The sequence below is a fragment of the Carassius carassius genome, chromosome 40, assembly GCF_963082965.1.
Source record: "Carassius carassius chromosome 40, fCarCar2.1, whole genome shotgun sequence".
Lineage (NCBI taxonomy): Eukaryota > Metazoa > Chordata > Actinopteri > Cypriniformes > Cyprinidae > Carassius > Carassius carassius.
The window spans coordinates 4,650,770-4,677,495 of NC_081794.1; the positions used below are offsets into that span (position 1 = coordinate 4,650,770).

Here is a 26,726-nt window from a genome sequence, read left to right on the forward strand (position 1 = left end):
TCTTGTCTAGTATTGTTGTTTTTATTTGCATTTTTGGTTTCACTTTATTTCTATGGTCCCTTTAACACATTCTGTTGACTAGATCACCTAGATGTCTTATAACTCTCATTAGAATGTTAGTAAAGTATTAGTTGACTGGTTAGGGGTAGACTAAGTCCATATGCATTTGCAAAGTTACTTACAGTCAGTAGAATATCTGAAGTTAGCAAACATTAGCGATTTTTCTGCATTTCTTTGAGTAACATGACCGTTAATATGAACTCATGATTGAATGTAACATAAAACAAATGAATACTTTTCATTTAAATCTTTTTTAATGCCAAAAAAAGGATTACATCTATGTATTTAATGTTTGCTCAGGCAGCCATGTTACCGAGATAATTCATACCCCTTCGTTTGAAGTATAGTCCCAAAAAACCTTTGTTTGAAGGGCTGTCTGGCCCATCCACTACCCCTACCCCTCCAACCAAAAGAGAATCGAGACACCCCTACCCCTTCATGTGAAAGTGCAAAACGGAGGGGTAAGGAAAAGAGGAAGTGCTAAGGGATAGAATTGGGATTGTTTGGGATGCTTTGGATCGGCGTATACGACAGCGTTTTCCAGTTCCTGCCAATATCCAGCAACTTCACACAGCCATTGACGAGGAGTGGACCAACATTCCACAGGCCACAATCAACAACCTGATCAACTCTATGAAAAGGAGATGTGTTGCACTGCATGAGGGAAATGGTGGTCAAACCAGATACTGACCGGTTTTCGGACAACCCCTCCCCACCACCGGACCCCCCAATACAGTAAAACAGTGAACTCTAATCAGCATCTTGATATGCCACACCTGTGAGGTGATGGATTATCTCGGCAAAGGAGAAGTGCTCACTAACACAGATTTAGACAGATTTGTGAACCGTATTTGAAAGAAATAGGCCTTTTGTGTACATAGAAAAAGTCTTAGATCTTTGAGTTCAGCTCATGAAAAATGGGGGCAAAAAAAAAAAATGTTGCGCATTTATAATTTTGTTCAGTGAAGAAATCGCTAAACCCTTTTCTCAAATATTGCCAATTCGAGAGAGAGAGAGAGAGGAGAGAGAGATGGAAGTTGCGTGTATGCACGTCTGTGTGTTTCTCTTTTAAGAGTTTACTTAAAAACAGCGATTGTATCCTCTTGTTGCTGGAAAATATAATGAAGCAATTCAGTATTTAAAGTATAAAGTATAAAATAGGATTGGGATTGGGTCTTAGTGTCAACAGAATGTTCAAAAGGGCATAGATATTTGATGCACTATATGCATAACAAGAAAGGGGTGTAATGAGTGAGAAGATGAAGAGTGTAAACAGATTAGCAGAGAGAAAGATGTGAGAAAAGTGGAGAGGAGAAAGAAAGGGAGAAGAGATGCCTAGAGAGAAGGGCACTAGTGTAGTGGAAAGAGCAAGAGCAGAAACTGTAAGAAGACATGGACTGAGAGACGTAGAGAGAGAGGTAGACGGTGCAGATGAACTTCAGATCAAATCAGAATTTCCCCAATTGACCATGTAAAAATCATGGCCTTTCCTTTAGAGAAGCTGACTGTGATTGTTGATGACAGATGTTTAGTCCTCCTAGTTCCAGAAGTTTAGTCCAACTTCTGTTACTTACAGTAAATGTCCAAACATTTTTCAGAATTTAAGTTTGAGATCATTCAGGTGGACAATCAAGATTATTGTTGACATAATGGTCCAGAACGACATCACCAACCTCAAAGAAGAGACCTGTTGAGATGTTGAGACAGGAGCTTTTCAAGCATAGATTTAAACTTCTTACATTTCTTTCCTCCTATGATGCAAGTGCAGCACATAGATAAAATGCAATGAAATTATCTTCCAGATCTAAATGAAAGGCAAGTGATTCAGGATAATTCATGTATACAGCGAACACACATTTGTATATACAGTGGTGGCCAAAATTATTAGTACACTAGTATTTTTACCAGCTAAAAAAGTCACATCTATATATATATATATAGACTGATCTGTAGTTATCAGTTCTTGCTGCTAAAGTTGGCACAGACAGATTTTAAGTTTAAAGGGGTAATTAAGTTTTTTTTTTCTCATAAGTGATAGCAGATTTTGGTCAGAAGTATGACATACAGTATAACTAATAAATCTACAGCATGGAAACTATCAACTGAAGGTGCATCGTGATGTGTTGCAACGTATTGTGCACTTCCAGTGTAAACTGCAACAAAGCAGTCTAGTTCTGATCTGATGCATGTGTTCTGGATCACCATGACTGTCTGTGGTCATTTTATTCTTCTCCTGCAGTGAGTTTGCAGATGTGCTCCCTCAGTAAATCCGCAGCTTCTGCTCTCTTCACCAGACTGTTGGCTTTACCCTGGTAACATCCAGCCTTTCCTGCTCCTTTACCCTGCAGCAGCTCTGACACCCTGCACACGAAGACACAAACACAGGAGAATACCTTTCAGAAGACAGCCACCTACTGGAAGAATCAGTGCACAACATAACCTTGGGAAAGCATGTCATATGAACACTTCTTTCCATGTCCGTGTATTATTGTGGTATGAACTATCTGAGATGTGAAAATCACTTTACACGCAGGCAGACAGTCTTTGTCTGTTGGTAGTACTTGGCCAGATGAAGCTGCCTCTTGAATAATAATAATAATAATAACAGGGTTCAAAATGGGCGGAATGAAAGGGAATAAATTAGGATTGGTCTTACCAAGGTCCCACTTCAGTGACCATATCCTCAGGCCCAGTGAGCAGGAACAGTCCTGCACCCTTCTCCTCACCCACGGTCAGAAAGATCACCGTGTCCTACACAAACACAGCAGTGAGAGTATAAACTACACACCAATCTCCAGTCTAGCAATGCACGTATACATGCTGCTCAATGAATAATAGATGTGCTTCGCCTGAAATCCAATTTCATTGGCGATGATGTTCATGAACTCATTATCACCATCTTCACTGTGAAAACAACAAGGCTTATTAACAACTTGGATTGAACTTTTGAATATCGGAAATGTAATCAAAAATACATAAGGACATGGAAGTAGAATAAGCTGACAGTCTTTCAATCAATCACACACTTGTGTTAGCTGAAGAAGTTTCCTCTGTCCTCTTTGTTTTTGAAGTTCTGTGCTATAGGAACAGCCCATTCCCTCAGGATAATTAGATTACTCTGTCAGAGGAACATAAAGGGGAATGATTAATAATTGCATAAATCCAAGATTGATCCTTGTTTATTGACACAGCAGGTTACCTTCTGTAGACGTTTGACCGTTGTTTGTTAGTGAATTTGTAGACATGGGATATTTTAAAATCATTAAAGATATATATTTCACTATTTGGAGATTTTGTTGAGGAAAAAGGGGGAAAGGTTTGCTGCCAATCGACAACAACACGTCACTAAAGATCCATATTCTCACTTATATCATACTATATGTGTCATAAAACCCTGATGTATCAAACATGATACTCAAGAAAAGAAATGTGCTACATTTTGTCTAATTTGATTTCTGCTGACTATTTCTCCTAGTTTTGCCTTCACAGGGTTATGCCTTCATAAATATATGTCTAATCTCTGCAGCTGTCACTGCTGCTGGACATGTGCTGTCATTGTAAACTGCAGAGATGTTCACTCATCCAGATAATGTTCCACATGCAGTGGTCTGGCGATACACATGCAGTGAAATATCATAACATTATAAAAAGTCATTTCGTAGTATTTGCTACAGTAAACCCAATCGAGAGTTAAAACATGGCCACTGTTTTCAAAATAAAAGTCTCAAAACGTCACTAATTCGGCTACTTGTTGTTTCTTTTGTAATTATTTGTGGAATTTACTGAGTGAAAATCGTTTCCTTGCATTTCCCCACAAGTAAATCCTACTTCAGTATTTGTTTTCAGTGTGTATTAGTGTTGTGAATTTTGTTTATTCTTGTTTTTTTATTTAATTGGTGTCTAAATCACGGCTGAGTGAGTATATAAATGAATGTAACGTAATGATTTATCAATGTTAGACGTTTTACCATAAAGCTACCATACCGCAGTACTTTTCTTGTTATGTTACTTTACAGGATAATGCCCCCCCCCCACCAGTATACTTCTAATAACTATAATCTTGCAAATAATTTGACAGTGTTGAAAATTGTTGTCTTTTTTCCTAGTATTCCGTGAGGAGCCTCTAACATTTTTGACCAGAAGGTGTCGCAGTTGACTACAAATTACATAGCCTAATAACGTATCTCAGGGAATAAGTAGAGTCCCAGAATAAAATGCATGTTTGAGCTGTCTCAACTGAAAATATCTTTCTCTGTCATATCTTAAAATATGTTAGTGTCATTGTTCTGTGTCGAAATGCACACCTGTAGATTAATATTTTCTTTGCAGGCATTTTTGTAAAAGTTGATTAAATATCTAAGTGTTTTAAATGCGGCGTACTGACACGAATTTACTCAGCACTAATAACACTACGCGTGTTGCATGCATGCCACGCAGGGCTGGACTGGGACAAAAAATCGGCCCGGGCATTTTTGCCCAGACCGGCCCACTATATGATCATAAACACCACCCATCTTTGCACGCCCTTAATTATATGCATACCAACTCCTATTCATTAAAACCACTAATGCCATGTAATGAGTGAGTATAAGAACGAGTGAGAGTTAACAGATGAAATAAGTCAAAATTTTATATTTATTAATACAGTTGAACTATACTCCACAGCGGTGAATCCTAAAACAAGCTATAAGCGGCTCTGGCATAGCAATACCAGTGTTTCTTACAGGATTTTTGTTAAAACTATGGTTGTGTGTCCTCGGTCCTTCTAGGGGACCAAAATTTTGTGCATTTTAATGTTAAATTCATTAATCTGGTGCACTTTGAGAGTTCAAAATTAAAAGCTCCAACCCATATTCAGTGTGCAAATTAAACAAAGAAAAATTCAAACCTCTTTTAGTTACAGTGTCTATTTACATTACACCTATACATAATAATAGTTATAATATTAATACAATGACAGTAATAGCCATATTTTGTAAAACAAATGCACAAAAAAATAAAGGAAACTTTCTTAATTAGTTGTACAAATTTCTATACTTGAAAGAGATAAGCACATGATCTTTTATTTTGACGCAAACTGCATCAAGCTTTTATTTTGGCGGAAAACATGGTTTACAAACGCCTCTTATTAAATTTCTAGTGAATTGCGGTAATCGTCAACTATGCAGATGTGGAAATAATCTACACTCATGACATGGCCTAAGTGTTTTGAAAGTAGTTATGCTTACCGCAGGCTCTACACTTTCTCATCTCTCTCCTGATCCTCCGTCCTCACTATTATCATCTGCCACAGGAGCTGATGAAGGTCAGAAAACATATATTTTGACACAGTTTACAGTGTCTGCTTTAAGGGCCTGGTTCTTATTTTTTCACGCTATTTATCTGCACATTCCTTGCGTTTCTTCTCCATCTTTTTTTACAGATACACACTGACACTGCTGCCGCTCGCTCACTCGTTTAAAGTTGTGATTGGGCCAGCCCAGTGTCAATCAAGAAAAGAGCCAATGGGCCGCTGATCTACATGTTTCATTGGGCTGGTCTGTCAGAAAAAAAAACTAACACTGACTTTGACAATGCATTACACCGGCACAGACCCAGCGCCGCCAATTAAGCAAAACAAAACAAAATGAATGGGCCGTTGATGTACAAATTTTATGGGCCGTTAAAAAAAAAAAAAAAAGTATGAGTATGAGATATATCGGCCCAAAAAGCACGTCGGCCCACCGGGCAAATGCCCGGTATGCCCAATGGCCAGTCCAGCCATGATGCCACGTGTATTAATTTGATATATTTATTTTATTATAGGATTTTATGTATATGCAACAATAATAATGCAAAAACCCTTATGAAAATTAACCATGGTTTTACTACAAATAAAACCAAAAAACCATGGTTACTATAGTTAAACCATGGTAACCACAAATTAACCATGGTTTTGCTAAATTAACCATAGTTTAACCCTGGTATTTGTAGTAAATCTGTGTCTATACAAATGGTAGTCAACACGCCAAAAAACCATGGGTTACTACAGTTTTACTATAATAAAACCATGGTTATTTTTTGTAAGGGAAGTTAAGGCCTAAATGCAGTCCGTATTCTCAACAATCAACAAAACAATCAATAACTGCTTCAACTGTAGACAACAGCTCATTGTTAAATTATATGGCACGACTTCGATTTTCCTATTCTCATTCTTTTTGCCCCCCCCCCCCCCCCCCCCTACTTCCACACAAAACTGGAGGTTTCGCCCCGCCTCCAGGGTGGTCACTGAACACAAAACCCAGAAACCTATGGAAGCAGATTAGACTCAATAATAATTGACGCAAAAGACACGATGCAAACATGCATATTCCAATTCACATGCAATGAAAACCAATTCATGTGCACAACAAATAGATATATTCACATAAGCAAATTCAAATGCACAAAATAAATATATACATTCATAAAATACATTTCACAATTCACCCTAACTGTATACAAAAATTGTGAATATTTAAAATTTCAAATAGGCGTATCTATAACTGGATGTGACCAGTGTAAGCCAGCTGCTGCTATGGATAATTCTGCTCATTGCCCTGTTTTTGTTCAGCAATGCATGTGGCCAATGTTTAGCTCCCACTTAGCGCTGACCCTGCCGTCATCATCACAGTTTTATATAAAGATGAATAGACCTCATGAGAACTCAGTGTATGAATAACAGTGTGCTTACACTTCAGGATGCAGTGTTTAATTAACACACACTATTGTTTTCCTTGCATTTTTCAGGATTTAAACACTTTGGCACAACATCTGGATGAGTTACAGTCCTCTTCCTGCACATTAATCTCCTATCTCTTTTATATACTTTACCTTTATGTATTAATTTCTTACAGTAATCAACATTCATTTACTTATTTTTTCCCCACATTTTATTACTGTGATTATCAATTGTTAATGTTTAATCATGTGTTGAGCTTTGATGTAAAAATCTTTAAAATTACAATATACAAGATGATGTTGAGAAGCAACAATTGTATTTGTTTGCAGTTGGGGGTTCAGTGTCTTGCTCAAGGGCACCTAAGTCATCGTATTGAAGGTAGAGAGAGATCATTTATATAGCGCTTTCAACAGACCCCATGGCCATCCAAAGGACTCAATCTCAACACTTGGTCAAGTGGAGCCGGGGATTGAACCACCAACCTTCCGGTTTGTAGACAACCTACATGAACCACTGAGCCACTGCTGCCCCCACATAATGTGTTACATGTATTTATCATTCGGCCATGAAATGTACTTTAAAAGAATGCTAAAGACTCACAGGCAAATTACAATTTATCATGGTCAGGTCATTTCGTAGACATTTAATTCCCAAAATATTCAGAAAACTTTATCAACTGTAACAACTAACTTGTTTTGAATAAAAAAAAAAAAAAACAATGCATACAAAGTATTACGCCTTAACATGTACAAAGTCATAGGGTACTATTTTAAAAGAAATGTAGTAATAATGCATTACTTAAAAAAATATGTTGAAACTGACCAAATGGATGAGTTGCAAAATGACTGTTATGACATAGTTTCAGTTCCAAATGAAACTTCTAGATGTGTGCAGGTCTTAAAGGGACAGTAGGTCTATTAAACATGCAGCCTACTGTCATTAGTGGGATATATCACCCTAAAATTTAATTTCTGTCATTATTTACTCACTGTCACGTTGTCCTAAACCTGTATTAATTTCTTTCTTGTGTTGAACATAAAAGAAGATATTTCGAAGAATGTGGGTAATCAAAAAGTTGCTGGTCCACATTGAATTGCATGCTTTTTCTGGTATGGTATCCATGTTAATAATGATTATTTATTGAATAAACATAAGAATCGATCAATATTAAATCATAACACACACTGGACTAAACAGCAGCCGCTGGCTTACACTGGTCACATTAAGGAGTGTGTTTAAATGCCCGATTTTACTTCCAAGTTTTAAGTAAGCATGCAAAGATAAAACATGTAGCCAAGTCAATAGAGGGCACTGCTGAGGGTATCTGTATAGGGAGTAATTTCCCTATAAATATGCCACTTCCTTTTGAGTGGAATGGTGGCAGTGCTTGAATTGTTTGGCATGGTCTCTTATGATCAGCGGGACCCCTGTGGAGAGGGTGAGCAGCTTCAAGTACCTTGGTGTAAACATCTCCGAGGACCTGACTTGGACTACTCACATTCAAACACAGGTTAATAAAGCCAGGCAAATACTGTACCATCTGCGACAGCTGAGGAAATTCAGGGTCTCACCAGCAATCCTGAAAACTTTCTATTCAGGGGCAATAGAAAGTGTATTGACTTAGTGTATCTCAGTGTGGTATGGGAACAGCTCCAGTCAAGACTGCAAAGCCTTGCAGATAGTTTTGCGCTTAGCTGAGCGCATCTCAGGGTCTGCTCTCCCCTCTCTGCAGGACATTTACCTCAAACGCTGCAAAAGCAGAGCTGTTAAAATCATCAAAGACTCCACCAACCCCAGTAACAATCTTTTCATTTTGCTGCCATCTGGTAAGCGCTTCCGTAGCCTGATGGCAAAAACCGAGAGACTCAGGAGGAAGATCAGGCTCCTAAACTCAAAACCAGACTCTTAACATCTTCATGTCTCCACTTAATATTAACTTTATAATTAAGATATTCATCATTCACTGCCTCGCATAGACAAACTGACAGTGTCAACCTGTTTGCACATTTTTCTCTTGTACATTCCTGTGTATCTTAATATTTAAGACTACAGTATAATGCACATTGTACATCCCTGTGTATCTTAATATTTAAGACTACTGTGTACTTTCATGCACATTATTTTGCGTTCTATATTTAATTCTACAATATACATCTTTTTTTATATTTTATTCTTATATTTTTATTGTTTACTTTTATTTCATTCTTACATAGCTATATTTATGTATATTTTCATCTGTGTTGTTCTCTTTAATAATTGCACTGTCCATGGAGCGGACCTGACTCACATTTCACTGCTGGTTATATATGCTATATATAATTGTGTATATGACGAATAAAAATCTTGAATCTTGAATCTTGGTCGCTCGCTGGGAGAACAAGCTCTGTTGAATTGTTTTAGACATGTGGTCTAAATGCCTTGATGCTGATAAGGTTTAACTGGATGAGTGGTGGACACGAGTTACCATTGCAACACACTGCACAGAAGTTGCCTTAAAGGCCCTCATGTTGTGGCTATGTTGAGCAATTGATATTGATGACTGTTGCACTTCCTGTGGCTTCTGGAAGTGTTTGATTTATTCGGTGCAACTTACCACTGTTTTCCTTACCTTTATTTTTGTTTCTTAATTAGTTTATGTTTTTTTGTGATTTTATTATAATTTTTTTTATGGCCTAGAAACTATCCAGTTGTATTTTTCTTTATAGTTTATTTTGTGAGGTCATCTTCTACAGCTTTAAATATAGTAACTATGGGGGGAATATACTTATTTTGATTTATACACCAGTGAGGTGTGGAACTAGTTTTGGTTTGTATGTGTGCACGTAGTGTGCTATGTAGGAAATTTGTAATTTCTTTTGGGGTTTATTGTATTTATTCATTTGTTGTGTGTATTTTCTTTTTTTTTTGAAGTAGTGTTACCCTCCATAGTCACTTGTACTGCCATCTTTCAACTGTAAGTTTGGCTAGCTTTTAAATGAAATAAAATGAGACCAGAATCCATGTATTTAATAAAATGATGTTATATTTTATAGTAGTTTTGCCTTAAGTTCATTCATTTAATTGGATAGCCGAGCGGGAGAAACCCTCTAGTGACTTGAGGTCTCCTACCCAAACAAAATTGGAGTGGCGTAGTCAAGAGCAGTTAAAAAGTACCCCTATTGCCTCATCAGTCATCACAACAAGGCTAGTTAACTGAAAAGAAACGACCAATTACACAAACTCTACTCTGCTAAACCGCGATTTGACTGTGGTCTCGCGCTGATGACGTAACATACATGTAAGCACGCCCACAGCAGGTTATGATTGGTCCAGAGTACCTTCATACAGAGCTATTTCTATGGGTTGGTCTGATTGGCTAAAAATTACGAGTGTGGGAGGAATTCGCTGCAAAAATACACACACAAATTCAGGGCAATTCACACACATTCACAGTCCATGATGAACTCATGAATTTTAAACATTCAGAATATTTGTACACAGTTGTATATCTGTGAATTCGGGTTTGCATTTGTGAAACGTTTTTATGAATATTTATTCTTTTTTTAGTGCACGTAAATTGATTTTCATGCATGTGGATTGGTATATGCATGTGCATCGTTTTTTTGCGGAAATTATTATTGAGTCTAATCTGCTTCCATAGAAACCTCCTTTGGTTTCTACGTGCTTCTGTTACCAATAACCCATCCACTGATTCCTATGCAACTCTCAACATATGCGTGGTGAGCTGCCAAGAGACTCTCCAAGACATCTGGCTTTTCAGATGAAAAGTTTCTCTAAGATGAAGCTCAAGGCACACGCATCCAGTGGGTTTGTGAAGACGAGCGCTCGTGGTAAGGTTTTCGACTGCATTACATTAAACTTATCAGTTTACTGTATACGTCGCGCGCATTTCATCTTAGATTCGAACATTTGAATGTCGTTGCGATAGCAGCGGATACAATGATTCATCTGTTGATCTTCGCAACTTTCTGTTGGTCAGATTACGTAACGTTACAGTTGCTCTAGTTTAATGCATACATGCATGCTGGTGTAACGTTGTTGTCACATCTGTTGCCAAGTGTATGCATAAAAGTGGACATTTTTGATTCATGTTTCGTTTTCGAGTGGTGGCAGGATGATATTTGGGACTTAAATGTTGTAATCTTTCTTAAGATGCCAATGTTAGCCTACTAGCATCATCAGGGATACTACGACTTCTTCTTTGAGGTACTAAGATGTAGAAGACTATTAGACGTTGATTCTCCCTTTTTATTTTAAACAAATTTGTTTGATGAGATCTCAGAAAAGGCCTGGCTACACAGTAGGTTACTGTGTCATGGAAAAACCTGGCAATATCAGGGATTAGTCATTTTCCTTGATTGGAAAAGTAATCTTGTAGGAACCCTGTTTATATATATATATATATATATATATATATATATATATACATACATACATACATACATACATACAGTACAGACCAATTGTTTGGAAACATTACTATTTTTAATGTTTTTGAAAGAAGTTTTCTTCTGCTCATAAAGCCTGCATTTATTTGATCAAAAATACAGAAAAAAATGTAATATTGTGATATATTATTACAATTTAAAATAATTGTTTTTAAATTTATTATACTTTAAATTATCATTTATTTCTGTGATGCAAAGCTGAAGTTTTAGGATCATTATCCACCTGATCCTTTAGAAATCATTCTAATATGATGATTCATTATCAAAGTTGGAAACAGTTCTGCTGCTTAATATTTTTTCAGAACACGTGATACTTTTTTAGGATACTTTGATGAATAAAAAGTAAAAAAAGAAAAAAAAGAAGCTATGTTTTTTTTCTTTCTTTTTTTAAATAAAATCCATACTTTTATTCAGCAAGGATGTGTTAAATTGATAAAAAGTGATAGTAAAGAAAATATATTATTAGAATATATTAGATTTTTTTTTTGAATAAATGCAGTTTTATTAACCTTTTATTCATCAAATATATTAGACAGCAGAACTGTTTCCAACACTCATAATAAATCACACACATATATATATATATATATATATATATATATATAATATATATATATATATATATATATATACGCGCTATACTATTTTGTCAATAAATAAATAAAATAAAATAGTTTTAAATGTAACAAGCAAGTTAATCTATGCTATGTTGTCTAATAGAACAAATTGTATTGAATTATTAGTATTATTAAAGCTTTAATTATGAGCAAAGTCACAACAGAAATAACCGGAAAGATATGGTTCCATACATTTCTTACATTTGAAGTTATGTAAAGTAATATCTGTTATTGTATTATGAACAAACATGATTTACCTGAACAGTATTATATTCATAAAATAAAATTAACCTAGATCAATACATTCTCTAAAGATTAATTAGTAAAATTATTTTGTTAATTTTGTTAAAAACATTAACTAATTTTAATAATTGAAATCTTATTTTAGCAGGTTGTAACGATGAAAATGTAAAAATAGAAGTGTACAATGAAATTAAATTGGCCAATAAAAAAAAGGTTTGTATTCAATGCATTTAAAATTTTATTTGAATAATAAATTTGAATAATTTATTTGAATAACATTTAAAAAAATCAAATAAAATAGGACACAACATGAAGGAATTTTCAGTATTGAAGTTTGCGCTTGATTGCTTGGTGTTTTCTCAGAAATGTCAAAAAAAAAAAAGGATAATTTCCTGGCAGAAAATTAGCAGTACATTTTCTGTTATTTATTTCTTTATATACAGTGTAAATCTTGACTGAATGTCATGTTATTTTCCTCTTGTATCTTACATGTATTGTATTTAGCTTGCTGAAATATAATCTGTATGGTTCAGGACGAAAAGGGTGTTTCTGGTTTTGTAGGTTTGACATAATGCTGCATTTGTCTAGATAGTTTCAGTGCAGGCGTTCTCAGATGACTAATGACTAAATGTAATTAGAATTAAGCAGGAGACATTTATTAGCTGGTGGGAAGACTGGGGCCTGTGGTGATCTCTGGGTAATTGGATGTCTATCAGGTGTGTGTACTCTGGAAGTCACTGGAAACACAAGGCCGGCAGCTGGGCTCCAGTCCCAAGGGGGCTCAAGTAGAGACATACATAAATGTGAAAATCTGCTATTTGCATGTCAAATGTCTTCTCTGCAGAAAGTTATTCAACTTTGCATAAAGCTGTTTCCTTGTTGTATACAAAGTCAGTTTGTGTAAAGAGGACAGAGTGGAATTCAAGACAAAATGATCACAAGTTTGCAGTAAGTCTAAATGGTTACTTCTAATCATCAAAAATGGTTTAGCAGTATTGATGAAGATGCACTTTGTGTCTTCTGACCTCATGCTCACATGCTTGTTTTTGTCCTGTATAGTCTCTCTCTGTGGTTGTTGACACTCATATAACCAAGAGCTCCAGGCTGTTTATGGAAAATATGAGACATGTGCACTGTGTGAAGACATGTGCTCCTAATATAGACTTTTACTGTGGAAAGTATAGTGCTGTCGAACGGCTGTGGATGGTTGGCTGCTGACACACTCCACTTAAAGCATGAGATGTGTATATGTGGTGCTAAATCCCACTTATGGGGACGAGTATAAAAAATATTTTTAAGTAAATGAAATGGATTATTGGAGTATGTTTTACAAGAAAGTACTGTTTCAGTCATTATATTTAAGAATGCCATTATTCAGTGTTTCATTGTAATTGTTTGGGAAATTAATTAGCAATTTCTAAAGGAAAAGCTTTTTTTCAAGTAAATCCTACTTTCTGTGTGTGTGTGTGTGTGTGTGTGTGTGTTATTATTGTTGTGACTTTGTAATTAATTTATTTTCAGTTTGTTACACTATCTTGTCAATATTGTTAGTGTTGGCTATTAGGGTAATTATTAGAGATGCACTTATCGACTGGGCAATTAGCAGATTTTCCAGATGATCGGCCTGGACAGGTGACTGGCTGTTCAGTCTGCCGATTCCAAGCCGGTCCATTTCGACATCACACATACGCTCACATCTGCATTTAAACATGTCGTTTTGCATGAGAATGATTCTGATTTAAAATGCATTGTGTAAACAGCGACTGATAATGTTTTTCTGTTGTGCCAGAATAGGCTTGCGCAGTCTACGTGTAAGAGAGAGACTTCAAAACAAATGAGCGCAACAGCACACACAGAAAGTTATGGATGCATACTTTGGTAGATTTTTTTTATTTACTTATAATATTGGATTTAGGTAAGCAACATTACATGACCAAGATGCTTGCAATATCAACGCGATTGCAATGTGACACTGATTTTATACAATAGTAGCCTAGTTCAATAAACAGCAATCTAAAATTAAGTGACTTCCATTTTAGACACAAGTTGTGTGTCTCTGAGCAACACAGCAGTGTTTTTTACTGAATGAATCCATGTTTTTAAACAAATCAAGTGAGTCGGTGATTCAGTAACCCATTCATAAAGACAGTCACTTGCCTGATTTCTGAATAAATCCGCCGTTTGAACAAATCGGTTGAATAAATGACTCACTCATTTAAAGAGTCATTTGTATCATATTTAAAAACATTGCATATTCCCCCCCAAATTTCTTATTTGTATGTAGAAGTAAAAGTATTTAGACATTGATCTTCAATAAACATTAATAACATTAAAACATTAATTAATTAATAATAATAAATTATGCATTTAAAAATGAGGTGTAAATGCATTTATGGCTCTTCAACTTTATTAAATATTCTGTGTAAATACATCTAATGCCACTTCAGATGCAGCTTCTGTGTTTCCTTTGCAGTGGAAAGATGGAGTTTGTTGATACTGATTTCATTTGAATGGTGACAACTACAGTTTCTTATTATTTTAATTGTTTCCATCTATAAACAAATGCTGGATGGAAACACCAAGATGCACATAAATTCTAAAAATGAGTAGGATAAACATTTTATCCGGTAAGAAAAAATGTGAATAAACTATGATGGAAACACATTTAATTTAATTAATTAATTCCTCCATGTGCATTGTAAAAAGTAATGTGACTTTGCGCTATGAGACGGGATAACTTAACTAGCAGTGGACCGATCTCGTTCACAGCATCTGTATGTTGTCATGGTCATTCTGAAATGCCTGAGCAAAGTCTGTCGTCAAAGTATTTATGTATAATTGTCTTACATGACTGCATTCACAAACACCTGGCATCTACCTCCAAAAAGCAATGACTGCAATTATTGTGTTTTGGCTGCTCACTCTGAGGCGCAAGGAATTTATCATATTTGAAAATTATTATATTCGGTGGCTTTTCCTAGTTTTCTTAAGCCACAGTCACACAACACTTTGAGCATGTGAAATTCGTCTGGATGCTGCAACAGTCGTGATATGACGTCATGCTCTGCAGCGTCTTTTTAAAAAGCTAAATTCAACACATAAACAACAATAATAAACCTAAAATGTAAAAACGTGTTAAGACGATTTTGTTCTCTTTGTCTCGGTGAATGGAAATGGTGCTTTATTCGCAAATGTTTTATGCGATATTCCAGCTTTGCACATAAGTTTAAATCGAATCTTTGGATGGAAACAGCTACTGTAGGAATTTGATGTGAAAGTTGACACATTTAATAAGATCGGGGGAAATTACCATTTGTAAAAATGGTGGGAAATGATATCTGTTATATACAGAAACTTATTTTCAATTAATTGTTAATTCTACCTTTTTTCAGTCACAGAGCACTTATTTTAAGAGCCGTTTAATAGACATTGCAGTTTCCTCAGTAAGTCTTTTTTTTTACATTTATTAAGTTAAGTTATTACATTTTCAGGGTATAGTAGTCGCCTGAATCAAACCAGAGTAGGAACTTAAACACAAAATCCAAACATCCTTTGCTTTTGAAAGCGCATGTTTGTATTCCATGTAATGATGCTTATGTGTGTGTGCGTTACTTGTTTTAAGTGCAAGTTTAATTGCTCTGTTTTACATTGCAAAGTCAAGCATGAAGAGAAATGTGTTTGTACAAAGCAGTACCTCCCACTTTGATATCTGACTTTTTGAACTGCTCGAATCAAGGCGTTTCCCAGTTTGTGCTCTTGTTTGTTAGTGTGAAGACGTGCTGGTAATGCTAATTTAGTTTCAGCTTATGGAATGTGTGAGTTTCTGAGAAGACAGAGAGTGATTCAGAGACTCAATGGGTCTATTGTGGCCTGTCCTTCCCCAACAGCACTGCTGCTGGCCATTTTATTCTGAGTTTTAGTTTTAGAGTTGAATATTGAACAAAACAATGCAATACAGACTTTCATATGTGTGTGTGTGTATGTATATGTATATATTCACCCATATAACAATGGTAATCAGCCATATTTACCTACATACCTACAGATACATATATTTTTATGTTCATTATAATTTTTTAAAGTTTTGGTCAGTGTTGGATATTTATTTTGCAAGCTCATTTCCCATATCAAGTGAGTGAATCATGCATTGACTAATCACAAAATCCAAAATCTAAAATAGAGAAATTTAAATGTAACACTGCTAACAAACAAAAAAAGTTTAAAGCCATTAATCTTTTAAAACTAAAATAGCTTTTGTCAAACCTAACATATTTGCTTGATGTACCCCCTGAGGATTAAATGCAGGTAAATGTACAAAATACAAATTAGTTTTAATTTTCATCAGCATACTAATCAATCCCTTGCAGTTCACTCATGAGCCCCACTTTGACCCCCACCCCCCCCCCCCCACACACACACACATATCTACAGAAATAAGATCATGTGGCGTAACAAGTATCTTGGTATTGGGAATGGAGGCTTGGCCCAGGAACGTGAAGAATATTAATGCTGCAGAGTGAACAATGAACATTTTAACATGAACATTTGAGGTCTTTATTTGTTTGAATGGGCCTGGTGATTCATCGGTCTGCATTCCCATGAGATCTGTGGGAAGATACTGGTATGTGTGCAGGAAGCAGGAGAAAGTATCTAAAACACTAGCTTTCTATTTTTCTAGTCCATCTAGTCATTTTTCTTTTTGTGTATGTAATTGTTGTTAAAGGGGTCATATGATGAATTTTTAAAGATCATTATTTTGTGTATTTGGTGTAACAGAATATGCTGACATGCTTTAATGTAAAAAAAAAAAAACATTATTTTTCAAATACTGTACATTATTGTAGGTCCTCTATGTCCCGCCTCTCTCAAACGCATCGTTTTCTACAAAGTCCCTCCTTCTGACAAGTGCAGTCTGCTCTGATTGGACAACTGACCCAGTGCACTGGGATTGGCCGAAACACCACAAGCAATCGTCGGAAATGTAACGCCCCTTTCCATAACCGTGAGCTTCAGCTTTCAAAATAAATCTAAATACAGTTAATTTCCTTTGTTTTACTTACCATCAGTTCAAGCCTGAAAGGGGAACAGAGTCACATGGCAGACACATTAATGAAGCTCGTATGTGTTTGCAGAAAACAAGCCACAGACGGTTAAGACAGCTGACTCCACTGTTTGACCCTGTCTCGCACACAAACACACACACACACAGCTCAAAACTCAGCATTAGAACAGTCAATAGCAAATACATAAACTAAAAACAAAACATACAATAGCTGATTCAAAAGCGCCAGATTGTCGTAGCAAAGTCAGAATGACCTCTTCTCCTAGGTTCACGAAATCTGATTCAGTCGTCCATAAAATGTGTTGCTGTTCTGTTGTAAGTAATCTTAAAGATTCCTAAATGCATCTACTTTCATAAGGCCAAATAAAGTGCTTTTGCTTTCGCCTAAATACACACAGCATCACCCTGACATGACCGCTTCAACATTAACTGTGGTTACTGAAACCACACCTTCTTTCTTTGCGTGAACATTTGGGCGGCATTACGTAAATATTTCCACATAGTGACTTAGACAAGTGGGGGCGTGTTTGAATGAGCCGTTTTATGAGGGATGGCAGAGCCTTAACTTTGATAAATAATATCTCTTTGGTTTTGAGACTTTAGTCTTTGCAACTTCAGGGATCTTATCTATGCACAATCGGCTTGTAACACTCCAAAGAGAAAGGAAAACTTAAAATAACTTCATATATGACCCCTTTAAACTTTAAATAAATTGATGTGAAAATGTATATGTTTCATGATTTTAATTAATTAGACATAAATTAAATTAAAAAATTAAATAAAATTTATGCATTTAGCAGACGCTTTTATCCAAAGCGACTTACAGTGCATTCAGGCTATCAATTTTTACATATCATGTGTTCCCGGGGAATCAAACCCCCAACCTTGCGCTTGATCACGCAGCGCTCTACCAATTGAGCTACAGGAACACTTGCTTTTAAGACATGCTTTTTAAATAATAAAAAAGCAATAAAAATAGAAAAGAAAAAGGAATTCATAAGGCTCTATATCCCTCATCCTAATAATTAGGATAGGGCGATGTCTTCAAATTTGGTATCAGACGATGTCTACAGTGAAATGTTGCGATTGATTGGCATGTCAAAATACTATAGAACCACTGATCTATAATAGAGATTCATAATATATAGATCAATCAATATAACTCATTATAATCAGTGATGCTGTCTACACTAGATGCGGCGCAGCGTGACACCACAAATCCCTGACAGTAAACTGCTGCTGCTTTCTATTTATGATGTGCTGACACAAATTTCTAATGATTTTCAACAGTCGCTTTGTCACGTCCAGTGTAGACCGTCTTTAGCTGATGCAGCATGGCACCACAAGACACGCGTCCGGTGTAGACACTGTGTAAATCCCCGTTCACACCGCCAGCATTTTTTCGCTGCTTGTCGCTTGTGGCTGGCAATTGAGGTCACTTCTGGGTGTTCCCACTACTGGTTGCCTAGTTACCCCATAACACTCCACTACAGCAGATGAATCACGTGCTATCCACTGACTTCACTCCAATTGGTTGTCGCTCGTGAAATTCACTGATTATTTGCATAAATTTGGAGATATTCTGAACTGTTGTTGCTTGATTCGCATCGCTTGACACATCCACATACCTTCGCCAATGGTCACTGTCGCTCGTGTCGCCGGAAGTAGCCAGCTCTCCATTGAAAATGAATGGGATTATGTCACTCTGTCTCTGGCGGTGAAAACGGGCTGTATATAGCTATAATACATACACACACACCCACACAAACACCCACACCCACACCCACACACACACATATAGTGATAATTTAATTGACGTAATTTCCACCATAGTTTTTGTCTACAAAATTTTTGTCACAAATGTAAATGAGACAATAACTTAATGAAAACTTGTTTTGAATGACAAAAATATACTGACCTTTTCATCAACAATTATGACAAAAATGTTTGGGAAGGTCAACTTTAACGCAAAAACACACAAAGTTTATTATTATCATTTTTATTTTAAATAGCAGCTTTGGCAAGTATTCATGTAAACACAGATGTGTATCTTTATGTGTATAGGTCTGTGTATTAGGTCTTAAAGTGACAGCAGACTAATATACCTGCTTAAGAAACAAGATGCAAATAAATTTTTTTAAGTAAAAATGATAAATAAAACAAATTCATTCTAATTCATTCAAAACAGTTTTGTGAACTCAGTTGACTGCTTAATGGAATTAAGGCATGAGGACATGAGAGTAAATGATGATTGAATTTAAATTTTGAATGAACTTTGTTGAGTCTCCTTTAATGTCTCAGACAGTTACGTTGGGATAGAGAACTAAAAACTTGCCACAAAATAGGTATTTAATTGCTGAAATATCATATGTCATTTTTTATGTCATGTTTTGCGCTTTGTGTGGCTACAGCTGCAGTTATCAAAACAGAATTTCAAATTTTTATCTTTTAAACTCAGTGGGCCATTCAAAAAATTTCTGACCACATTCTTGTATAAATCTAGATAAAGTGGTAAAAAAAAGGCTGATACACAATACCGATGGGAGTTTTGTTCAGTCTCACACCTCGTTTGCTTTGCAAAGGAGAAACTGTTAAGTAACTTAAAACCACCTCAGTTAACAAAGGCTGTCTGAATTCAATAGATGGGTTAAAGAAATCATATGATCTACAGATTTTCATTTTTATGAGGTTCCTTTTACAGAAAGTTTCAGTTTGAATATTATCTTACTGAAAGTGTGATGTGTTTGCCATGCTCAAATGAGTACCTAGCATCATTTCTAAAATAAAATCAGGATTAGTTATAGCAACTGCTTTGCAATCACATGGTATGAGTACTGTTAGTTCTGATGAACCTTAGCCTATTCACTGCTACGGATTACAGAATGAAGCAACTTCCTAAACTTACATGTGGTCTTTTCTTCTTTAATTATCATCATGAAATGAATAAATTGGAGGGGTTACTTATAGGAAAAGCAGTCAAGAAGTGTGTGAACTCCTTCAATACTGTATAAAAAGCATTCCAGGATGCACCTTGGTTGAAAAATAATGATTCTCATACGTCAGAATGTTTTACATTATAGTTTTGGTGACTTTACAGTTATTCTATAATTTATGAGTTACGGTTAAATTAAACTGCAGATGTTTGAAAATGAAGCAAACTTTATTTTTCTGGCAAACAATGGGGATTTACTATTAAAATTAAAACATGGAAGAAATGTTATGTGATCATTCCAATTTTTACTTAATCCAATTTTATGGGCTGACATACCCCTCATGTTTTGATATTTCGTTATTGTTTTGTTTTTTTGTAAACAAAGTTCAATTATTGTGCCTCTATCCACATAAAAGAGCCACTTTTACTTGCTTGTTTTTTTTTTGTATCACTTAACATTTTCATGTTCTTCCAAAGAATGTTCTTTGCTACAACTTGTTTTAAAGTTATCAGTATTGCATACCTCAAATGTTTTATGCTCAACATATACATTATTATATGTATATATATTATATTCGTTTGCTTGTGGCGGTGAAAAATGTCACCGGAAACCACAGTTACTCTCTGATATAATTTTTGCATGGTGAGCTATATTCTTTTATTTTAGTGCGATTTGAATAGAATAATAATTTCAGATCAAATTTAGTACTTTTCTTTACCCCTAATTTGATCATATATACAGTATATATATATATATATATATATATATATATATATATATATATATATATATATATATAAATATATACTGCTGTTTCCTGCAAAATGGGTTTTTCATAGCTATAACAACTCTTGTATGGTTATAGCTTGCAGTCAGCAACAAGTTGTGACAGGAAGCAAGGCTCTTGCAAGTGTGTGTCGTTGTTGAAATAAGAACCCCTCCCTTTATTTCTTGTACACATTTGTAACTTGATTTATGATTTTCCCGGAAATGAGAGCACAAGTTCCATACATAGAAATACACAGAGACTACTGAAGTGTTTGAATGTGTTTTGTCCACACTGGTTAATTTCTTTAGTTACAGACAAATCTACCATCCCTACCCTGCATGTAAACAAAATTAACCATTATTGGTCACTTTACATGTCTGTTGAACAGTGTCTGTGTGTTTATGTAGATTGTTCTCATACCAAATAAACTGCAAAGTGGGCTGAACAGCGACTGATCTTTTCTCCGGTATGGTGATGCACATCCAAGACGACTATTAAAAAATGGTGGGCATGGATTTTGTTCTATTTAGTTGTTGTTCATTGGATGTTGAGATGTGGGAGTAGTCTTCAAAAGTCGAGGCAGATAAATGTGAGCTTGCAGTAGGGGGCAGGTTTATTTTGATTAAACGTATGATGTAAAAAATGTTTTTGTAAGAAATCAAGGATGAATTATTCACACGCTTTGTAACACGCATTTAGACATTTCTAAATTTCAAATTTTTTAATTAATGACATTTCATTCCATTTTTGTTAACGAAGTCAAGCATTACTTTAAGTAACAACAGGAAGTTAATAAAAACAGGAAGTAGGTCCACATTTAGATCCCTATCAGTTTTGCATATAGACATCGGAGAGGTACTGATGATGCAATTAACAGTTTAGTGCACTTAGTGACTAAACATCTTGAGAATCCCAGGGCTTATGCTTGACTGTTGTTTGTAGATTTTAGTTCAGCCTATAACGCCTTGCAGCCTCACATTCTTTTAAAAAAAAACAATGCAGCAGATGAATGTCATCCCATTTTTTATTAAGGGGTTCCACTCATTTCTTTCCAATCGTAGTCAGCAGGTCAGGGTGAAAAGGATGCTGTCTGAATTTGATTATCAGTACTGGCGCCCCACAGGGGTATGTCAGTTCTCCAGTTCTGTTCACATTATACACTAATGAATGCAAATGCAGTACTGATACAGCTATTTTAGGTCTCATTCTCATATCTGGAACATCAGATGTTGTAACTTACAAACATGAGGTTCAGAAATTTGTTCAGTGGTGTGATGAACATTTCCTTATTATTAACACAAAGAAAACAGTGGAGATGATGTTTGACCCCAAATCCATTGGAGACCACTCACCAGTGGTAATTAATGGTTAGGATATAGCCCAGGTGGACTTTTGCAGTTATCTGGGCATTCACATTGACCGTAAACTGACATGGAGTGTTCAGGTGGAAAAGGTGTACTAGGGTCCAACAGCGACTATACTTTCTTCTTAGGTTTAGGGTTTTGGGTGCCGTAATCGAAAGCATTCTTTGACACGGCTTCTCAGCCTGGTTCGGCAATCTCAGTGAACATAAGACAGCTCAGGTTACTCAGCTAACACAGAGAGCCATATAAAAATTATAGGAGTTAAGCAGCATCCCACACTTCAGACTCTTTTTGATGAGAAAATTAGGAGACATAATAGTAATTATTATTATTTCAGACCCCACTCATGTCCTTCACTCTGAATACCAACTTCTTCCTTTGGGAAGACGGTTCAGAATTCCTCAGTGTAGGCTTAACCTTTTTAAGAACTCCTTTGTTCCTCTGTCTATTAAATAATTAAAAGATGGAGTCTCTTATGCTCATCAATGCTGTATTTATTTGATCAAAAATACAGAAACAAAACAGTACTATTGTGAAATATTGCAATTTCTAATATTGGCGTATTATCATATAATGTTAATATAATATCATATTACTCCAGTCCTCAGTGTCACATGATCCTTTAGAAATCATTCTTATTCTGATTTATTATCAGTGCTGAACCTGTTGTGCTGCTTAATATTTTTTGGAACCTGGGTTCCATAAATAAAATAAAAAGTTAAAAAGAGCAGAATTTATTCAAAATATAAATCTTTTCTAACAATATCACTTTTTGATCCATTTAACACATCCTTGCTGAATAAAAGTATTCTAAGAGAGAATTTTTATTTTATTTTAAGATAAATACTTTTAACTTTTTAACAGGATTTTAAAGAATCCTGAAAAAATATAAAAAATGTTCAGCATTGATTATAAATCAGCATATTAGACTAATTCCTGAAGGATCATGTGACACCAAAGTCTGGAGTACACTGTAAACCCCAATAAATTCATAGTACTCAAAACTTTTGTAGAAACCGATTACGTAATAACTTTTGAGGTAATTAACTTAATTTTTTTAAGTTAGATTTTTTTAAAAGTTACTATCTAATCAAATTTAAATATTTTAATTTTATTTAATTTTTTTTAAAGTGCATCTTGCTTAAAAATATTGATTAACACTCTCACATTTTTTGTTTCTCCATACTTTTGATCCAATGGTACTTAATTAAATATAAATCTGTTTTATACAATCATGTCAGAACATCAACAGCATTTTTCTTGTAATAAATTCTAGCTCAAGAGTTCAGAGGTGTCTAACCATGTGCCATGATGCTCTAAGTGACTCAAGTCACAGACTAGTTTCACCACCTACCCAATAGCTGTAAGTGTGTTAACCAGTGAAATTACCTGGTGAAATATTTAGTTGTAATGAAAACCTACATGCTGCTCTAGCTACAAATATAACTAACATCTTGTTAGACTCATTTAGTGTATGGATGTGCATTTGCTGTGTGTTTGTGTACAAATGTATCTCTTCATATCAAACAGGAACAAGATAATCAGGAACTGAGCATCTTAAAGTGCTTAAAATAAAACGTATGGCCTGATTTCTTAAAACAACATTAGTAACAGCCATGACCATCAAAGTGTAAATGGAATAAAAAAATATATTTTTAAAAAAAGTTAAAAAAATTTTTTTTTTATCAAAACATAAAATCAAGACATCAAATCTATCCTGTAGAAAAACAAAATATAAAAAAGGCATATCTCACATTGCTTTAAGATTCAGAGCACCAAGTTGGTGTACAACCCATAAATATAAACAGCAACGTTAGATTTGCCTACTATTGCCTTAAAAGGTATTTTTGAGACTCAGTAGGCAGGGTTTAAGTGGTTTACCATCATCAAGACCCATTAGGATTTTCTGGATGAATGTAAAAGTGTAAATGATTATCTTGGGATAGTCCAAATGCAATGCATACATCAACCCAAGGCAACAATGCAAATGCATCAGCCAAGTTAGGGATATCACTCATCAAAACATCGTCTTCCACAACAATAGAAATGCTTGCAGGACTGAAATGAACTGGATTTTCAGTTTCCTCTGTTACCGATGTGACAAGAGCAACAGGAGTGTCAAAGATGCCTGGCTCACCTGAAAGACACAGAGGGTGCAACTGTTAGGTTAAAGTCCATGTGAACCAGAAATTACAAATTACTTTTCTCCAGTGTTGTGACGTATTTCCCAGTGAAAGGGAATATTGAACAGAGGTTTGGGTTTTACTCTATCACTTCTCCTCTGCTCATAGCAGACTAATGGTTTAAGGGGAGTGGTTAAGCATTTCCCAACCCAAGCCATCAAACCTGCATCATCAGAAAAGGAACGCCATTACAGACCGGAAGTAACTTTACAGACTTTCAAGATTACCACGGCAAACAATTTTTCTTTGTGTATTAACTTGCATGGATTAAGTTTACAGAACAAGACTAGTAATAAATGCTAACAAAGTAAATAGGGTCAATTTTGATTTCATTTGGACTTTAACTTGAAGAAACACAACAACTGCATGTACACTCACTGGCCACTTCATCAGGTACACGTGTGTAACCCAATTCAATCCAATACAACAGTTCTCCTTTGAATTCTACGTTTATGAATTTTATAAATTTTCAGTTTTTGTTGACATTGTCAGAAAGGCGATATTTCTACTTTTGATTGAATTATATTGCACAGGTGTACCTAATGAAAGAGTGTATATTACAGGGGATTACTCAACAGTAGGGCTGGGTGAAAAAATCGATTTTTCGATTAATCGTTTTTTAAAATGTGGTCGATTCAAAATCGATTCTCAAAGGTCATGAATCGTTTTTTTCCCATATTTATTTCCACAGACATTGAACGTAAGATTAGCGTTAATCTAATTACAAATCTTCTCCACTAGATGTCACCCTCTTATGTGCCTTGTGCGATGTTACCAACGAACCTGTCATTCATTCCTTCAGTTTAAAGCAGTGGTTCTCAACCCGCGGCCCGTCACGAATTCAAATGCTGCCCACCATTTGCTGAACACATACACACACACACACACACACAACTTTTGCAACTCACCGCGAGTCCGCTATGGACCGCTAGGCAGGCATGATGTAAACATCGCCATCGGAGAGTGTGTACCGAGGCTCTGAGCAGACGACCGCGCGGACAGGTGCGCGTGGTCAGTAGTCTTCAAAAGCACAATTGCACATGTTCAGGCAGTGTGAAGAAGCCCATTGCCAATCGGGCCGGGCTCGGGCTTGGGCTTGTGCGGTAAATGAGCGGTCATGTAATGTGTTTCGATTAGCGCGAGAAAGATGCGAAAATGTATGCTGAGTAGATGAAACGGAGGCTTTCCTCTGACAATTACGTTTTTTTGTAGCACCAGCAACTAAAGCAAAGTATGAGGTTTGGAAAAGTTTTGACCTTGTTTATAATGAGAATAATGAGTGAATAATGACGCACCATCAGTGAGCGCAGGAGCGCGCTGAAGACATCTACAGTGGATTCAATCATTTTCCTCCACAAAAACAGGTAGGCCTTACCTAATCTTGGTGAGTAAAATGTTTTTCAAATAATAACTAAATATTATTTGAGTCTTAAATGCATAATGTAGACAGAGTAGGCTATATAAGCTAATGTTGGCATTATTATTTTATTATGTCAGCTGCTATGGCGAAGCAAATCCGGCAGAGCCTTTATCTAATTCATTTCGTTATTGCCAAATACCCATCTTAATTTAGAATTTATCTTAATTAAATTTTTAAAGAAAGACTTGTATTTATTGGTGCATTGGCCTATTTATATGCTAAATGAGCCTATACCTAGGGCTATTTATAGAATGCTGAGATGTTACAGAGGACTTATTTTATTTCTTTGTTCAAACTTCCAAGTGGCCTATTACGTTAGTCATGTATAAATTATGTTAAACCATGTAAAATGACTCATTCCTGACAAAAGGCAAAAGAGCTGCGTACGTGTACATTTGAATAATGTCGGGCTGTAAATGGGTTCGGGCTTTTAAAAAGCTGTCAATCAAAATGTACTTGTCGGGCTCGGACCGAAATCTGTCGGTCTTAACTTTTAATCTGTCGGTCTTAATAGAAAATCGAATCGAAAATCGAAATCGAATCGAGAATCGGAATCGAATCGATTTGAGAGCTTGTGAATCGAAATCGAATCGATCTGGAACATCTGAATCGATACCCAGCCCTACTCAACAGGTAAGTACAGTATATAGTAGGTATATCTCAAGTAACTATTCTACAGGCCAACAATCCACAGGTAGGAATAACAGGTAAGTATTTACAGCTTTCTATTCTACAGCCCATCATAAAATATCATACATGGTTGTTATTTGGGGAAGTCGTGGCCTAGTGGTTAGAGAGTTTGATTCCTAACCCTAGGGTTGTGGGTTCGAATCTCGGGCTGGCAAAACCACGACTGAGGTGTCCTTGAGCAAGGCATCAAACCCCACAACTGGTCCCCGGGCACCGCAGCATAAATGGCTGCCCACT

At 35.7% G+C, this 26,726-nt stretch overlaps 2 protein-coding genes across 3 annotated transcripts in view; one reads left to right on the forward strand and one right to left on the reverse strand.

The window, feature by feature from the left end:
• Positions 1–2,161: 2,161 nt before the first annotated feature.
• On the reverse strand, positions 2,162–21,712 carry LOC132122004 (alanyl-tRNA editing protein Aarsd1-like). Of its 2 annotated transcripts, XM_059531796.1 has the most exons (4): positions 3,087–3,180; positions 2,910–2,964; positions 2,717–2,811; positions 2,162–2,421 (listed from the first exon to the last, which is right to left on the reverse strand). In XM_059531796.1, exons 2-4 carry the CDS (start codon positions 2,940–2,942, stop codon positions 2,283–2,285), a joined length of 267 nt encoding a protein of 88 aa, XP_059387779.1. In that variant the 5' UTR covers positions 2,943–2,964; positions 3,087–3,180; the 3' UTR covers positions 2,162–2,282. The 2 variants fall into 2 exon arrangements, with proteins under 2 accessions (XP_059387779.1, XP_059387777.1); XM_059531794.1 differs by lacking the exons at positions 2,910–2,964; positions 3,087–3,180 and adding an exon at positions 21,206–21,712.
• Positions 10,430–26,726, forward strand: part of sgms1b (sphingomyelin synthase 1b) — a 37,271-nt gene continuing 20,974 nt past the window's right edge. Inside the window, exon 1 of the mRNA XM_059531791.1 lies at positions 10,430–10,590. The gene's annotated coding sequence lies outside the window, so the exon portion shown is untranslated. The remainder of the gene's footprint in view (positions 10,591–26,726) is intronic.